The sequence below is a fragment of the Hippichthys cyanospilos genome, chromosome 1, assembly GCF_059441005.1.
Source record: "Hippichthys cyanospilos isolate Australia breed blue-spotted pipefish chromosome 1, RoL_Hcya_1.0, whole genome shotgun sequence".
In the NCBI taxonomy this organism is placed as follows: Eukaryota; Metazoa; Chordata; class Actinopteri; order Syngnathiformes; family Syngnathidae; genus Hippichthys; species Hippichthys cyanospilos.
Window position 1 is genome coordinate 15,655,779 of NC_142369.1, and position 19,410 is coordinate 15,675,188.

General features: G+C 40.9%; 1 protein-coding gene across 2 annotated transcripts in view; it reads left to right on the forward strand.

Moving 5' to 3' along the window:
• The window catches only part of LOC148429418 (GDNF family receptor alpha-2-like), an 80,823-nt gene extending 61,888 nt beyond the window's left edge, over nucleotides 1-18,935 (forward strand). Inside the window, exons 7-8 of one of the 2 annotated variants that reach the window (XM_088430668.1) lie at nucleotides 2,865-3,007; nucleotides 18,261-18,935. In XM_088430668.1, the coding sequence (XP_088286794.1) occupies nucleotides 2,865-3,007; nucleotides 18,261-18,263 (146 nt within the window). In that variant the 3' untranslated portion in view covers nucleotides 18,264-18,935. Of the gene's footprint in view, nucleotides 1-2,864; nucleotides 3,008-9,928; nucleotides 10,989-18,260 lie in introns of those variants that run through there. The other variant, XM_088430658.1, reaches the window with a different exon arrangement.
• The last annotated feature ends 475 nt before the right edge of the window (nucleotides 18,936-19,410 follow it).

The window sequence follows — 19,410 nt, forward strand, 5'->3', positions numbered from 1 at the left end:
GCGCAAGAAGACAGCGGCTGTAGCTCAACAAGACGGCCCGCTCAAACATCCTTGCTTCACTTTAAGTCACAGACAGAAATTCCTTTCTCGATATGGCGGCGCTCAGTGCTACACGACACCTTTAACATGTTTCACCGGGTGGATAAATGCTTTCAGACCATTTCAATAGATTGCAGGGGTTCCCTTTTAGCTGAATGTGCACGATGAGGGATGAGGCTCGGAGCTGAGGAGGCGTCTTGAAAAATAACTCCGAAAATGCAGCATCTCCCCCTCTGCAGTCAAGGGGAACTGGCGATAAACTTCAGCGCACCGGGGAAGTGAGGGCATACAATGCTGTGTTTGCTATAGCAACTCCACTTCAAGAATGGAGTATAAATCAAGTACTGCGTTTATACCACATCCATTCATGTTGAATGTTAAATACGGTAGTTACTCAGAATCACAACGTACTATAATTGTCTACCTTCAACTATTTAGAAGTACTTTTAGGAGGCGTACAGTTTGCATGTTAAGTACCTGTAGCCAATTGGTTGGACGTCTGACTTGAGTGGCTTTTCCACGGCAGCGTTTCCCAAACTGTATTGGGCCAAGGCAACCATCTTACATGAAAAAAATAAAATCTCATGGCTCACCACCCCAAAAAATCTTGCAACAAGTACGAATTGAGGGATCCGTTTTGGTGCTCGGGCGAAGGTTCGGTGCACTGTGCAGCTAAATGTGCACCTGGTTGGAGTTTTCTCTCTTTTGGTCATTGGAGCGTTAAGTGGCGGTTGCGTTGCTGTGTGCCATGGTGGGACGGGACCAGCCGAGTCCTGGTCGATCTTGGCATTAACCCTCAATTGCATTAGGAATCAGGGCATGGGCAGCACAAGCCGAGTTGAAAGTTTGCAAGTTAGAAGTAAACTGGCTGGTTTGTGCATGACACCAATGGTGTGCGTTCGCATAGCCCATATTCCTTTATGGATGATGACTGTGTATGTGACACACGCATGCTTTCAAAACTGCTTTGGAACCACAACCGTGTGACTACAGTCCCCTGACCTATATCTCAGTTCAATTTGATTAAAAAGTATATATAAATTAAGACGTTGTTTTATGATATAATATTTCAGGAGGCTCATCACGTTATAGTCAAATGTAGAGTGTAGTGCTAACCAGTCTCCCACCATGCAGTCCCTTTATACAATACATCTGTATTTATATATACTGTAGCCCTTTCACAACACCTCTAGGTGTAACAATGCTATTGGATCAATAAAGTTAGGGACAATATAACATCACAATGAACAGAAATAGAATATAACACGTAACATCAAACAATGACTAATATTTATTTTAACTTGAAATGTGCACTCGGCTATCACCACAGCGCCGCATGTTTACCTCCAGTACATTTCAAGGTTAATATCATTGGATAATTCATTAGGTGCACCTTCACACTGTACCCCCCCCACTCACACACCACACATACACAATAATAATATACATACACCATTACAAAGATAATACTGCTCTTGTTCATTTGTTGTGTCAGGGATGTCCTAATTCAAGTTGGTAGTATTTGCATAAACAGAGTGTAGTAAATTATTGTAAATATGTATTATTAATATGCTTGTTGGTCACTGCTTACAAATCAACAGCAGCATATTACGTGCTCTAAGTATTTTGGTCTTCTTATTTAGCTGCATGTCGCTAAATATGTTATAATATCTATCTGTTCTGCCAGCACAATAAAAAATAAAATAAATGAATACTTTTACATCTTTTTCTTTGAAATGTGAGCATTATAATCTTATAATCGTCATACGGGCATGCTTTTGTGTGTGTGTGATACAACTCTTATTATACATCTTTTAACAATCTTAATGTTGTGTTCACTGCATGAATACATGTATGCAAGTATGCAACTTCACAGTATTGCGTAGTTGTAAACACCAAAAATTAATTGTTTAAGTCCAGCAGGATTAGACACGTGGCATCATTTCACCGCTGTTTTGAATTTGATCAGTGGTAAAAAATTTATTCAAAGTCATCTTTGCATGCTGACCTTATAATGGAGGTGGTTGCCAAGCAATTATGTGCCTCCTCTCCTCTTGGGTGAGCAAAGAGACACAGGCGTCGCGTTTTAAACGGCTGAGAAGCGCAAAGGTACGCCGCCGCTATTTTGCCACGTGTCTGAAAAGCTGACTGAACAGGGGTTTATCACATTTTTGCAGAGGCTCGCACATGTGCTTAGACACAACAAAATGCATTGAAGGCGAAGAAGCGCCTCATATGTATTCACAGGCTAATGCTGCCCCGTTAGAGCCGGCTGATTGGCTTGTTTTAAAAAGATCCCATTTCTTGCTGCGCGCATTGATCGTCAAACAAATTGGGGTTCATCATCTCAAAGTGTGGGCGCGTTGCTGCAATTGTGTCCGTTTGCCATCGAATGAGCAGCATTAAGGCTTCCTTATTGAGCGGAGGACACGAACCAAAGATTTGATGAGCATGTCAATTGAATCCCTGAGGATTTTCTTTGCAGAAAGTTAAACTGACTACATGAACACTTACATAAGGAGGGCGCATCTTTGATTATTGAACACGGGCCAGCGCTGCTATTCTGCGAGAGGAAAATCCTGAGCGGCCTCCCCGGTGACAGATTTTAAAACACAAATCTCAGATTGTTTTTGATTAGTTTGGCATACGACTCTTAATCCCACTGACGAATTAAAACGTTTTGGCTCGCCATAGTCGCCGTCGCTCCCCAGACACACGCCTCCCTCATCACTGCGCTTGCCAAAGATTGGGCAGGCGACAGAGCCGTTGGCTCGTGCGTTAACTGGCTTCTTCAGTCGTAAACTGTGCATCTGTATATCTTATAGGAAATGCCATTCAGGCCTTTGGCTATGGTCTGGATTACATGGCGAGCAAGAACGCGTCTGTCCCCGACCCCTCGGCCACGGTGAAGATGGGTTCAGATCGGTTGGCGGGAACAACAGAGGCTCCCTTTGTGACCATTGTGAAGGTAACGCATTCTTATGAACGCACCGCTAAGTGAGTTAGCGTCACATTTATATGCAATATGTATTGTGCGAAGTTTATCCGCGGGTGAAAGAAAGGTTGGTCTCGGCGGGCGCATATCGGCGGGTACATCCCAATAGTCTTTGCATACATTTGTCGAAATAGGCCTATTACTTGAAGAACCACAAAATCACCCTTCAACTCGGCAACCATGAAAGGAGGATTTTTGCGGTGGTAAAGCCGCGCGCGCCACGACGTCCAAATTCACATCAAATTCAATCTTTATGCCTCTTAAAGCAATTGGCACATCAGATCCCACGTTTCATGATAAGACAGCTTGTGCTACACCCAAGCTGATGACATCTGTTGAAATCATATATTTCTCCCGCACAGAATGGAACGGTGAAAAGAAATGGAAGGTGGGGGTTTTAATCTGGATTAGAGCTTCTCAAATACTGGCCCAGGGCCTCTTTCTCCACTGAATACCGTCTCCTCGGAACACGGCAGTCAAGTCGACTGGAACTGGGTTCAACGTCTGGTGCGGAAAAAGCGCACAAATGTTTGTCTTTTAATAGAACGTCGCATCAGTTTCCGTTCAAATAAAGTGTGACAGCAATGACAGAAACGTACTGCCAAAAACTCCCCCTCCGTCTCTGGTGGAGGGAAGAAATATTTCACGCTATGCTCTCGGCTAGGTGACATTTTCCCTTTTTTTCCCCCTCCCGTGCAGCCTCGACTTAAAGACTAATGACATTTTCTCACCTTTGCCGTAGACCTGCTTACAAATCTTGGTGAAATTAGACTTAGCTGTGCTAGAGTATTGCGCTGCTGCTGATTGTGACGTTCATTTTATTTTTGTGTGGTTGTAAGAGTCAAATCCTTTCAGCGCGCAGTGGAATGTTTATGAATGCCATTTCGCACCCCAAATGAATGGTCATTAATATTATCTATTTTGAGTTCTTCCAAGGGCTTTGACATTCATCAAATCACGCGGAATTGTATTTGCTTCACACTCTACACCCCCACATAGTTGTGAAGACATTTTAACCTGAGCTACATTTCTACAGGAATAAATAATAATAATGAGGTGCGATGATGAAAAATGTGTATTGGATGGGTGGAAGTGGGGTTTATGAGAATGGGGGGTAGCTTTGTTTTCTACTGAGCGTATATGACAGTATTGATGCACCGATCTGTGCCTGTCTAACATCGGCGCGGCATTTAATTTATTGTAAAAATGGTAATTAGGAAACAATAAGACATGTGATTACTCAAGCAGGAAGTCTATAATTAGTGAGTGAGCTACAGGGACACTTTGGGCGGCCTTGCCTGCCAATTAAAACTTGTCAGACTCGGATGACAGATAAATTGGGAGAACGTTGTTTGACTGCTGTTGGCAGAGAATGGTAAGAATGGCGACCACATGGGAACAGACGCATGCATGGATGAACGGCTAGTGAGCTGTATGCATGTGTGGATGCTTGGTTGGGTGAATGTGCGTTACTGTGCAAACGTCCGATGCTGCCATTTGATATGTTTTTTTTACAAAGATGATTCACCAACATTGTCCAACTAGAATAGCGTTCATTAGAACAGGGAACTGCACCAACAATTACCTGATATGATCATCCATTTTTAATCAGCTGTGACTACCTGGTCTAATTTTGTGAGATCAACCGTTCCACCTTTTTCTTCACAGTCATAAAAGTACAAGCTGCATCAGTAAAGTTAAAGACAGTAAAGTAAAGACAGCTGTTATTTTATTTGGAATCCAAATGGCAAGATCTCCCCTTTGAGCTAATGACTCTGGGGTACAACACACTTTCCCACCCTTTTGTCAGCCTTTGTGGACTCCAGGAAAGATCCATCCTTGATCGTCAACAGCTTGTTCTTCACACCCTTTTTTTATACAAGCTGTCTTCAAAACGGGTCCGCTTGATGACCCTCTTGAACATGGGAAAGCGGTAAAATCACAGAGCCAGGTCAGATGAAGGAGGCGGCTTCTCCGGCGGCCATGGTCTTCTCACAAAATAACTGACAGGTGCTCAGGAAATTGTGAGTATACGCGTGGTGACCCGCTCCTGAAATTTTACTCAAACAGTTTGTATTCAGAGGTCTTGGGTTAACAGCAGGGCTTTGCTCCCACAACCGCAAGACAATGCCAAATTGTACCAAAAGTCAGACCATAGTTTATCACTACCACATAAGTAATGTCTTTCGTCTACGGTTGGAACAGAAACCACACTGCCTATCCTGTATCCGTGCTTCAACTTATTCCTCTCCAGCACTCCTGAAAAGACCTTACCAGGTTGGCTAAGAAGTGTGATCTCTCTATAATTTGAAAAAAACTTCCGGTCCTCTCTCTTAAAAGTATGCCAATCCAGAGGCACAATCCCCAAAGTTCATGTGATGTTGTAGAGACGTGTCAACTAGGACTGCTCCACAACATTTATAGCCTTGAGGAACCCTGGACAGTTTCATCCACAACAGGGGCCCTGGCACAGAAGAGTATTTTAGCCATCTCGGGGACTTCAACCACTGAAATAGGAGAGCCCACCTTGGAGTTTCCAAATGGTGCTTTCTCACAGGAAGACCTGTAGGTGGAATTGAGGTTTTCGAAATATTCTCCTTACGACTCACGCTGTCCCGAGTTAAGGTCAGCAGCACGCCATATCCACTATAAAGTGTTTATGACGCACCACTTCCTCCTCATGATATGCCAGATGGTGGATCAGAATTTCCTCAAAGCTGTCTTGAAGTCGTTTTCCATGGCCTCTCTGATCTCCGCCCACACCTGAGTTTTTGCCTTGGCGACTGCCGTTTGGGCAGGCGGCATCTGTCAGCTGCCTCCAGAGTCCCACAGGCCAAAAATTGGCCTGATAGCATTCCTCTTTCAGCCTGATGGCAACCCTTCCAGTTGGTGTCCACCAGCAGGTTCAAGGATTGCCACCACGACAGGCACCGACCACCTTATGGCCACAATCATGATCAGCCACCTCAACAATGGAGGTGCGGAACATGGTCTTCTTGGACTCAATGTCCCCTGCCTCCCTCAGGACATGGGAAAAACTCTGCCCAGGGAATGAATTGAAACTCTTTCTGGCAAGGGCCCAGGGCTAGATGATCCCAGCAGACACTCACAATACGTTTGAGTATGCCAGGTAGGACCGGTATCCTCCCACACCATTGGAGCCAACACACCACCAGGTGGTGATCAGTTGACAGCTCTGTCCCTTTCTTCCTACGTCCCTTTCTTCATCCGGGTCTCCCCATCTGGGTCTCCAAAACATGCGGCCGCAAATCTGATGACACGAACTGCAGCCTAGGGTGTCCTGTTCCCAAGTGCACAAATGAACACCCTTCTGTTACAACATGTTGTTTGTTAAGGACAGTCCATGACTATCACAGAAGTCCACTCGGGGGCCGATCGAAAGGGCCATTCACCTAATCACACTCCTCCAGGTCGCACTGTTATTGCCCATGTGAGCATTGAAGTCCCTCAGCAGAACGAGGGAGTACCTTGATGGGGCACACCCTTCGTGGAATCCAAAAAGGGTGGGTGCTTTTAACTGATGTTTGGTACGTATTCACCAAAGACAGTCAGGACCTTGATTGAAGACAGAGGGAGGCTATCCTCTTGTTAACGAGGGTAAACTTGTACAGGATCCGAGCTGGGGGGCAATAAGTATGCCCACATCTGCTCAGCACCTCTCTAACAACATTTTTGACTGGTGACAAATTGTTAAATATCAACATACGCATAATTTAATTTTAACATAACTTCAACATGTCCCAATGCATTGTGTGAAGGGGAATTGGTAAACTCATATTTAGTCTGAATAAATCAGACTCATGGACAAAAATGAGTATTTATCATATTTTAGATTTATCATGATAACGTGGTTGCAATTTCTCCAGTAATTACCATGAAGGAAATACCGAGTCAAATATAAAAGCATCAATCATCGATCTGTAATTTGGATTGTGTGTGTGTGTTTGTGTGTGTGTAATCCTGAAAGCTGCATCTTACTATTTAATACGTCAAAAAAAAATAAAACAGTAAACAGTGGTAGCGTGAGAATTTTTCACTGTCCTGCACAAGCAGATGCCAGGCTGAGGGTGTAGATCAATACATGAGTGTGTGCGTGCGTGCGTGTGTGTGTGTGTGTGTGTGTGTGCGTGTGTGTGTGTGTGTGTGTGCAGCACATATTGCTGGAAGAATGTATACATTTATGGATTGAAGCATGATTAAATGTATGAAGAGCAAGGCAAATAATAACTTATATGAGGTGCAGTCAGTGAGAAGTGCAGAAAGTGTGTGTGACTCAACCCGCTCAGGTCAGTCATACTGAGCGCTCAACAGCTCATTTAGATGCATAATTATTCCACACGTCACTTCCACTTCTGACTATGGGCTTTATCCCATGCTCAGTGAGTAAACATGTGGGCGGAAAGCTCAGTCCTGCGAGCTTTGAAAGTCTCAGGGGTAGACATTACGAGTAGTAATGCACTCATATTCCCAGGATTTTTGATGAAGGAACATAGTTAAAGGGGCTGTTTGCTATTGAAAAATAAAACACTTTATTATTTTAAAATTAAGGCTGAATAATTAAAATGCTTAGACTAGATTAGACTGCAGTTTGGTAAAATGCTTCGTTTGGTCAGTACACACGCATATATATATATATATATATATATATATATATATATATATATATATATATATATATATATACACAAAATGTAATTTTCACAAAACCGATTATCTGCAAAAAATAAAATTGAGACATTGATATCAAATTCTATGCAAATATAATTTTAGAAATAAATATAATTCAATAATAAATTACATATTATATAAGATATGCAGTACCTCTAAATTGCAGAAAAACGCTTTTTTGCCACATTCATCCTTCAAATAAAGCATAGCAACCAATATCTTACCAATATAACGCTCAGGAGTGTAAAATGACCACTGTATAGTAAATTCCGATTGCAGGTAAGGACATCATCTGAGATTTGAACACTTTCAAATCTGAGAAAATTTAACACGTCAAAGTTTGCTTTTTTTTTTTTTTTTTTTGCCACATTTGTGTGTGTCAAATGATCACAATGTTAAGTTTGATTTAATATCTATGTGTTGATTAAAACACGGTTTGCCTCGTTGCCAAATGGCGTAGTGGTGACCAGAAAGTTTTGTCATGGATATTACTTTTAAAATTAATTTGGCTCAAGGAAACAAAGCGCATGTACAGTTATGTATCGCTTAAAAATTCTTTGGCTATATGTTTTTTGAAAAACTTTTGTATCTTGGGGTACACGCACAGTACATAAATCACAAAAACCTGGCATTTGACAAGGGGTGTGTTGACGTTTTACTTTCACTGTAGCACTGACTTTCAGCTCAGTTGAATTCAACCAATCTTGAACAGATGCAACTTCGAGCATTTCTGCAGTGCCAGCGCGGCGATCAATAAGATCTACATGTGCACAAACATGTTTGATAAGAGGGCATGCTTTTGTCAACAATTTATAGCCTGGCAAAAGTTGGCAAGCCGTGCCTGTATGCGTGTTGGTGCGAGAACGCGAGTAAACAAGTGCGTGTTTTGGACATTGTCTGCTCCGTCACGGTGTCTAAACGTGTGGGTGTGTTGACGCCTTCTCAAAGGCCTTGGTGCATGTGTGGCTATTGGCTGCAGCCACAGATCTGGACTCATGTCAACAGGCTGCTGCCACACATCGCTGCCCCTGCTAATTAATTGGCTTTTAGTTGCAGATGTGCCTGGTGCATTGTCAAAGCTACCCAGGGCTTTTTTTTTTTTTTGCTACCTTCTTCATTTTTGGAAGTCTTTTTGGTTAACCCTTTATTTGTGAAGCTGGTTTTCTATCTTTTCGAGAAGAGAACAAATGTCTTTCCCTGTTATAACAGTTCAACTAGACTTTCCTCATCATTTATACTCATTCAATTTGAGTTGTGGGGAGATAACGTCTTTTTTTTTCCTTGATGCACAGGAAAATGGCATAAAGCACAGTTTCTGCAAAGGTTATATTGGAGTAGATGAGTTGAGGGACGCCGAAGTACAAAATGTTTCCTATGTTCCTTGTGATGCGTTTCTGTATTGCTGCGATGCACTGAAAATGAAGCTTCCTGTAAATTGAGCGTGACTATTTTAACTTGGAGGCAAACTGTTAGGCTTTTGTGCTAAGAGAAGTCAAGAGAATTGGAAACTTCTCCAAATGCCAACAATTGTTCCAGGAAAGAAAACATAATAAAGCAATTGTTGTGTGTAGCAATAATATTGCAACTCTAGAGGCCACACATTTTAATATCTGGACTGATGCGGTCCCATTGCTCTTTGTTATAATGAGACCAGTGTGGCACATTTCTCTCATTTTGCACACTATGCAGAATGTTGTCCGCATTGTGTGTGTGTGTTTTTTTTCTCCTAGAACCACATACGACGAATTGCCTTTGAACTGTGTTGTTCTGACCTCTTCCCATTGAAATTTGTGCTTAATGAAATATTGAAGCGAATCCCCTGGGCGCGGCTAGCTTCCCAAGCTTGACTTGATAGTATGTTTTTCTTGTAAATAAACTCTGTAATGATAGCTTGAAAACAAAATGGGTCGGCCAGACCCGAAAGAGGCGACACACAAAGCAGCTCGGGCTACTAATACACACGCATTAACACATTTGCTCCGGCGAAGATTTCACATCCGTGCCAAAGCGAGATTCGGGCCGTCTGACTCATCATTTTCCTTCTTCTGCTCGGACGGCGACCCGGTGTCACCCCCGCCCCAAATCAAATGCCACAACATGAAACTGAATGTGTGAGTCACGTCTAACCTTTACACGTCGAACTAACTCTCCCTCTGTGTACGTGCTTGTGTGTGTGTGTGTGTGTGTGTCCCTCCATGTGCTCAGTATCCCGAACCGAGAGACGGCGGGCCCGGCAAACCTCAGGGCCTGCCAGGGGATCACTGCGCCTGTGTGCGTGCCAACGTCTGGGCTCTGCTTCCCGGCCTGGCTTTGGCTCTGCTCCGGGCTCAACATGCCTTATAGAAGTGCCAGAAGGGGGAAAAGAGGTCACCCTCCCACAAGCTGATCCCAAAAGCAGAAGGTGTTATTTCTCAGACTGATATTAAGGAGGCGGCGTCGCTGAACATTTGACATGAAAAAAAAAGAACTTTTTAATGGCAGAATGAAAAAAATACATAATTATATGAATAAATAAATGGAGGGGTGAAGTTGAAATGCTTGACTTTCATTTGGTGTTATCCTACTACGGACCACATGGATGGGACACATGGCTTTACAAAAGGACCCTCGCTGACATGAGGGCCATCTCCCTCCCACAAAGACTTCTCAGCAAAGCGGGAGCCATGACTGACAAAAAGAAAACCATCAATGAGAAGGCTTAGAGAGAAACACATTTCAGCTACCGGTCTTGTTTTTATTGTCTTTGGGTTGTTGAATGGAGGGGGCCCAGGGATAGTTGATGATTACAGAGTGTTTATTGTAAACTGTAATTTGTAAAACCTACTCAGTATTCTCAGTGTTGGTGTAGTATCTGTGGTCATTAAAAAAAAAAAAAAAAAGAAAAAAGAAAAAAAATACGCTCATTTTGGGTGACCCAGTGCAGTTTGATGGGAGACGATCAAACATTGTTTATGGTTCTTTGCTCATTTGAGATGTTGCTGTTGACCACCTTGGCAGTACTCCATGCAACCACTTGCACACATGAATATCTGTCTCTATATGTATTTAATGAAAAAAAGGCAAAAGAACACCTTGCTTTCTTTCTGTCAGCCAAAATGATATCCGCAGTACCGTTGTACTCTGATGACCGTGTTGACTTTGAAATGGATTTGTTACCTCTGTAAGGCCTTTATTATCTGCGTTTAAATGTGTCTATATAAGGAATGATGACAAAGAATGTACACAGAAATGAGATTAAATGAATTGTCTGCATAGAAAGCTACAACCCGATGTGTGAGTGATTTCATGTGTTCATCAAGACAATCAACACCGTGTTTACAGTGGATATAAAAGCCTACACACCCCTGCTCCAATGCCAGGGTTTGTGATATTTTGCAAAAAACACTCCAAGATACATCAAATCAAAACTTTTCTGCAATTTACGAGACCACGAGCCACTCACTCAATCGTCTTTGATGAACCCCAAATATTTATTGGATGTCCAGTGTTTTTTTAGGCAGGGATTTAAACATTTTGTTACATGCAACTTTGTAATACATCCTTACACCTCATCTAAAGCCTCAGCTCCACCTAAAGAAAAACAGATAGAAATTGTGCCCTGATATTCTTTTCATGATAAGAAGGGCAGGACCACAGACTCCCCCTTAAATGGTGTAATTTTGCAGCTAAAATTTGACTTCACGTAGTCTTTTTTAACTGCTATCTACTTATGCAACCAGTAAAATATTCATTGCTGACAAACCTCTGCTCATACTTCAGCCCATTTGTCAGGAATATAATAAAAATGTGAAGATGTTCATCATGAATTGATCTACTGTGCACCCCCTTGTCTAAAATATACCTTTTCAAATTTTGCCCCAAAATTTCAGATTTTGTTTCACTGGAATCAAAGTCTCAGAAAAACAAGTAAAAAAGTAATAAGGTGGCGTGCACACATACTATTTTATTTTTACTTCACCTCTAAAAAACACAATTAAAATTTTACAGGTTACGTTATTGGGCTAAAAAAAATTATATTATTTTTGGTGGTCTCATATCTTCAATCTCAATATCCCGGCATTTGAACAAGGGTGTGTAGACCTTTTTCTACCCATTACAAATGCCTGCGAAAGTCATCCCTTTCGATGAGACTAGTTTGTGAAGGCAAGACAAGAAAACATATACTGAAAACGGAAGGAAAGCTATCTATTTTTCACTGTCCAATTAAATCTGATGTTTGTGAGTTTTATTAATAAGACTAGTGAGGTATTTTGCAGTGAGGCTTTTTTTTTTTTGCTCAAAGTTTGATGGACTGTTTTATCTGTATGCTAAAGTTGCCAAGTGTAGTTGCTACTGAGCTTAGCTGCGTATAAAGATTGGAAATGAGAACAAGACTTGTCTCTTTTTTCACATGTAAACTCATACGGAACCAACAGCAACCAAGAACCATGTATATAAGGATATATGACGGTGTCGCTCGTGTAATATTCACAGTGAGAAGAACCGGTATGACATTTATTAATGTGCAAAAACTAAAAATAAATAAATAAAAGAAAATGGGGGGGGGGGGGGGTGCAAAATAACAGGTGTCATGACTAAGCATTCACTAACAAGTATCAGTGCCTATTTAGCTCCACCTGTTCTGGGTCTGACTATTTTGTAAAGCTATCAACCATATGGCTGTAATGATGTCTAAAACAAGCGCGTCTGTACCAAGTTCAGTAGTTGTCATGGTAACACAAAATCACAAGCCCATTTGCACACCACACAACAGAGGAAGGCTGAATACGTTGAGATAAAAGTTGAATTTGTTACTCAAAATCTCAAATCATCGTTCCTTATTGAAATAACCGAAGATGCCATTAACTCATTCAATCCCAAAGATGTGTTTTAAGGTATATTACAAGAGTTTTAGACATTGAATACCAAGTACCTTATTAGATATTTAATTATTTATTTGAAAACTAAAATGTCTGGCATTTTTTAAACCCTTACATTATTTGAAAAAAAGTCGAGACTCTTTAAAGACGTAAGACATATTTGGAACCTGGAGTTGATCGACTACAGATGCCATTCTATAATTTTGTACTTGATGAAAACATGTTGTAATGACAGCTAAATATAATGTAAATAAATAAATTTTTGGGTACAAACATAATTCAATGGACTGCTCCGTCTACAGTGTGCTTATTGGCCATCTGACGGCAGTATATTACAGACTTATGAACACCTGAAGCCACAGTCAGGCCATCAAAATGTATAAGAAGGTATGTTCACTGACTACCAGTAGTTGGATTGCTTTATATCAGGGGTGGCCACAATCCAGCCGGTTTTCATTGTGTCCCTTCGACTAACACACCTGATTCCAAGGATTAGCTCATCAGCATGCTTTGCAGAAGAATACTGATAACGACGCTGATTTGAGTCAGATGTGTTGGTTGAAGAGATCCATTGAAAACAGGCTGAATTCTGGCGCTTTATTAAATATTTACAAGGAATGGCATGTGATTGATTCAATTCTTGTGTTTAGGTCCACAATCTGATTCAGAATCAATATCTGATTCGAAACAATTGCAAATTATTTGATTGACAATGATCTCTGCTTCAATCTACAGATGTGCAAAGAATCTTTAAGATCTACTCCAGCTTTGAAAGACAGAATGACAATTGCCTTTTTTTTTTTACATTTATTAAGTTTTGAATCGTACAGAAAGAGCTTTTGTGATACAAAAACAGTGTGTTGACCATTATTGCGACTCCACTGTTTGTTTTGATACATATCAACCACAAGAATGGATGACAGAGGCCTTCTTATTTGATTAGTTATTGTATACCAAAGTGACTTGATGGATCATTTATTGTTTCATTTAATTAGGTAAAGAAACAGTATAAAAGTAATTTCATGCCTATAATTCTTCTTGACATATGTCACCTATCCTAGTGATAGAAACCCACCCGGTTTGGATATTTGCAGGTATTTACGCATTTAATGCATAGATGGACTTTTTTTCTGCCTGGGTTTGAAATGTCTGACTGCATATGAAAGCACGTAGTTAGCAGCTTGCGCTACTGCTGGAAACTTGTGCTGTGACATACAATGAGAGCCTAATTGACTGGCAGAATTTTTGCGTCCATAATCAGTGACTGTTCGTTCTACATTCTGCGATAGTTATGTTATGAATATGTGATTGTTCAGGGCTCATTATCTGTTCCATTAATTGCCAGGATACCCCCATTACTACCAAAGGTCAGTATACATTAAAGGAATGAACGAACGTAAAAAGATGAAAATATTTTTTGCTCTTTTTCAAACAAACGTCTTCTAATAAAGCCCTGGAAAGGCACACGTTTGCAGAAGTTCCTGGCAACTGCGTGGTCATTCCAAGAAGAGGGTTAAAACACATCGGAGGAAACAACTGCTCTTTAAAGCCATGTAATGGCTCCGTTTCCCCATGAGTCTTGTTGTGGCCACTCTCATCTCAACACCAACTAATGATGCTGCTCGCTCACCCAACAGCCGCACTTTCTCACAGTGCTCGCTCGCCTGGGCTGGCGATGCGCATCCTTTGCAGAACACTTTCAACTTAATCTTTTCATGTGCGCTTAAGAAGAATTTGACTTTTGAAGTCAACATACAGAGCAAGTTGCGTAGGGAGGGAAGTAACACGGGCCACACAAACACCAGCGTTTCTGTCTGATTGCGATTTAAAGACCGTGGCAATGTTAAACAGTCAAATTTTAGAAACATAAGGGCTCACCTGCACTCACATCTGTGTTTAAACAACCTTTCACCGCGTATACATGAGGATTCTCTGTGAAGCTGGAGTGAGACGACCTTGACAGACAGTAAGTTTAACTCAGACGTACATCTTTGTTTTATCTTTGCCTCTCCTTTTTGTAATAGTCTCCACTTACTAGCCATAAAAAAACTCCTTTAATCGATTTTTTTGCACACTCTTTCTCAGACCACTAGACTGTTTGGTTAGCCTTGTCTAAACCTTGTCTCACCCAAAAGACACTTTGTTTTCCAGACTATTTTACCGACCCGGTCTAAATTCTTCATGTCTACAACAGTATTCACAAAAATGTTGGCTCAATAATACAGAGAGGAGTCCTCATAAAGTATGCATTGGTTGGGAATCACACTAATGTATCACATGGAAAACGGATGCAGCTCTGTTGCATGGAGCTGAAGCTAACTTGTAAATATTAGTAAACAGGGCTTCCTCTGGAGCACGGGAAGTAAATCTCTTTCAAAACCAAACATTCTGCAAAATGTAAACTGCCTTATAAATTGTCCTGCAGCGGAATACCACCAATGGAACGGTAACAAATGTGAAGATGTTCTTTTTGGTCGCCTGGATTCCGTCAGAGTGAACACCGGCAGCTAAAAGCAATACATCACGTTTCTGCAAAATGAAGAGGATTGTCCCATACAGGCAGACTTAGTCAAATGTGCTTTCTCTGCGGTGGAATGGATTTAAAATAACTGTGACCAGAATACCATTATTGACTGCAACTCCTTGTACTACACACACACACACACACACACACACACACGCACGCATACACAATGGTCAGTTCCAGTAGGAAATGGAAAGACTTTCTAATCTGGTGAGTTTACAGCTTTGTTTCTCTGGCAGTAAAAGCTGCACTCATTAGAGGTCTTATCTAAAGATAAATAAATAAATAAAACTAACTTAAAAAGACTAGTGCAAAAGGCAGTCTATCTGTGTGCATGGGTGGAGTTGTCCTTATTTGGCTATTTTAATAGACTAGTGCAGGTAGAGAGGGTGGTATTATATTCCTGTTTGGATCCTGACAACAGCCTTTTTAGTAGACATTATTTCCAAAACTACAAGTCTTCTCCAGGAAGAGAAAACTTGAAGTCTTAATATTGTATTTTTTTCTAAACGCCATGTCAGTCGTATGGTACGTTAATAAAGAATATAGATTTACATACAGATGCAAACACAGCGCAGGAATAGAATGTAAATTAGTAGAAAACTTGGGGTAAACCTCCTAACTCTTTTAGATGGACCTTGTTAGGCCTGCGGATGGAGACCTGTAATATCCTTGAAAGGGTGGGGGTGTCTAAAAGAAGAAGAAAACCTTTTTGACATCCAAAATGAGGATAGTAATGAGTATGAAAATCCTAAAAAGTTCAGGTCAGTGGTTCTTACCCTGGGTTCGATCGAACCCTAGGGGTTCTAAAATAGACTTAGAAACACCAGACCCATCCTGTCAATTCTTGATGAAATGCCCCGCTTGGCCATAGCTGGCTGCAGATAGTGCTTTAGCAGCATATTTTAAAACTAGATACATAGACATGCCAAAACATTCAAACTACTTATCCTCTAAGATGATATTCAGTACATTATAAGAGTGACAGTGGCAGAAATCCTTTTGGGAGAAAAGGGGTAATGATTATGTAGTGAAGATCTTTTATTCAGTAAGTTCCATCTATCCATTGTGCATGCTGATGCTGTTCAGGGGTTTTGGGGAGCTGGGGCACATCCCATCTTAATTTGGGTCAATTGTGTACTTAACTATATCACGGACTAGTGGCCGGTTAATTGCAGAACACATAAGGATCTTCTGTTGTGGCTAAGTATGTAAACACAAATTGAATTTTTATCCGGTAGTATGAGCTACACTTGCATTGTAGAAAAAAACGATGACTACAAAGACAAGTGTACAGAGTCATTATGTAATGTACCGAGACAGATTATTCACACGTATGTCCCCACCGTCACTGAGAACTGAATCTATGCTATTCCCACAGTTAGGTGAGAACTAGAATACTGTCAATGAACCGCTGAAGTTACCGTGTTTGTACTTTTTCTCTTTTTTAACTAAACTGTCATGAACACATGTTGTTTTCTGCCACTTACCATAAATCATAGTTTTGGTCTTTCTTGAAGAAAAAAAAACTGTTTGGCTTACCTAAACAGGCAATTAAGATAGCAGCTGGATTAAGGGTCCTGACCTGTAGAAAACAAATTAATCAAATATTCATGGCGGCCTTCTCCTCAGCCCAAGTTCGAGGTGAAAAACACAGCGAATCAGCAGTTCTTAACGCAGCTCAAGAGAGTTCTTATGCAGGACTTACACAACAAGCAGCACAATTTAGACACATTTCCGACATTTTAACGCTACGCAGGAGTGCAGCGGTGAGACGGCTTGAAAAAAGAAATAAAGTGCTTTTATAGGAGGAAAAAGTACTCAGTGGCAGCTTGGAAAGACCAAACCGATGTTTGGGCTCGTCTCCCAGCGTGTGAACTCATGTGTAAACAGCTGGGCATGTGAAGGTGAAAAAGAATCTTGAAACAAAAGAATCTTGAAACAGAGAATTTGCAGGAAAAGCAAATTCATTTACAGCAATCCTCTTCCATCTGCAGGGGTTTCAAACCAAAACACCTATACAATAAATAACGTATTTTTCGGACTATAAGTCGCAGTTTTTTTTTCATAGTTTGGCCGGGGGTGCGACTTATACTCTGGTGCGACTTTTGTGTGAAATTATTAACACATTGTCACATTATTTCACATGTTATTTTCACACTAAACCGCAAGAGGGCGCTCTAGGCCTGTGTTAATCATTTCAACAATGCCGATAATTTATAAAAACAACTGAGAAGGGCTGAACTAAAATGGCACCGATGAGTCTGATGTAAGAGACGTCGAAGAGGAAGTTGCGAAATGTTTACCTCCCGAGTTGGAGGAGTTGTTTAAAAGTGGGTAGCAGGTGAGTCCGGTGAATTAGCAGGTCAGCGTAGCAGCCCCAGTTCCCTTAGCTAGTTCTCCAGTTCCGTGTTTAAAACTTGGCAAATCTTGCATCTTCCGATGTGTAAGAAGACCCGTCGACTGTGCATGTATTGTGGCGTAAACTGACTGGAAAAACTTTCAGACAAACACTTGTTTGACGAACAAAACAACGCATTGTCGGAAGAGCAAGCTGACCCGGAGCGAGTGGAGCGGCCGTGCGATCAGCTGAGCGAGCGGAGCGGCCGTGCTAGCGACCAAGCGAGCTGCCGAGCGAGCAGCCGAGCTAGCGGAGCGGCCGAGTGAGCGGCCACTGCGTCTACACGCGCCATATATTTTATCATTATATTTACATTTCCTCCCAAAATGCGACTTATACTCCTGTGCGACTTATATATGTTTTTTCCGACTTATAGTCCGAAAAATACGGTATACAATATAGAAATACTTCTATTTAAATAGTATTCTCTAGGCATTAGACTTAGTGTGTTTTTTTTAAACACAATTAAAATAAAAAACTAATTTAAGCATGTAAAATAATGAAAGCAAGTTTAATAGATTGAAACTAATTTATATCATAACATACATTATTAATCATTTCCAAAGATGAACCTAGAGCCAACACTTTCTTTAGACATAAAAACAAGGATTACAGCAAATGGCATTCAAATATGAACAAAATCTTTCATAAGGGTGTGTTGAAAAAATGTACTTGTTTTGTGCTTTCGAATTTGAAGAAGAAGGGCTGGAACTGTCATGTCTCCGCCTTACTGTGTTCTGTGTTTGTCTGCAGTAGCGGAGATCTTGATGAAGAGGGTGCAGAAACACCGTCCATTTTTCATCAGGGCTTTTTAAGTGCGGCCGGAACAGGAGAATGATGCCGGATTATTCAACACCACTGGTTGTGCTTTCCCGTGTCTGTATTTCTCATGACTTTTTTGCTTTTGCCATTCCGAGTTCTTGTCCTTTGTTGTTTGTCCTTTGGTACTTTTTCAGTCAGAGTGTATTTGTGTAATCTTTGCTAATTTGCATGATTTCCCTGTTTGGCTCCGCTCACTTCTCCCGAGTGAGATTTCTTCACATAGAATCCTTTTTCCTATGTTTCCTTTTGTTTTACTTCACACGAGAGAGTTTCTGTTGTACTTTGGATGTTTGTGTTTTTTATTCCCATGCATTGCATGCGTGTTTTGTTAATAACCATTTTTTGGAACTGAGAGACTCCAATAAATGTGGGTGTCCAATTTTCCTGTTACTCCTAATCACGGGACATAACAGGAAGTTCGATTACCTTGGTTAAAACAATGATCAAAAATGGATTTCTTGTCCTGGACGCCTGCTGTATGAGCAAACAGAAAAATATGTCAAATCAATCGTATCAACAATTGTTGATGCTCTTTATTAACACAAAAACACGCCAGAAATGCGATGAAAAGGTCATCTTCAAAACAAACCTTGGTTAAACCAAATACTATATGGACTTGAATGCTTTTATTTTGAAGTTGTTCCCAGCAACATAGCAACTTGTCTAGTCTTTCTACTACTACTGTTGCTGCTAACTCCCAACACATTAACAAACCATGCTGACTGAAATGTGCTGTTTCAGCCAACAAATCTGTCTCATAGACAAAAATTTGGGGATGAGATTAAGTGGAGAAAGAAAGTAGTGTGTTGCTAAGCATCGTTGGAATTGAAGTTTAAAAAATGCTGCTCATCAAAAATTCATAAATGTTGGTCATTCATAAATAGTAGAAGTGTGTTATTTAGTCTTCTGTGTCTATAACCCTTTTTCATCAAGCAAAAACAATACAAAAAATGATTTGAATCTAAAAACTTGCCATTTGATTGGAAATTCATGTACGATGTCCGAACACCAAAGTTACTTCATAGCTGCAAGCCCTCGTGCCACCATCTAGTGGTCACCAGTGAAATCACACCCAACATAA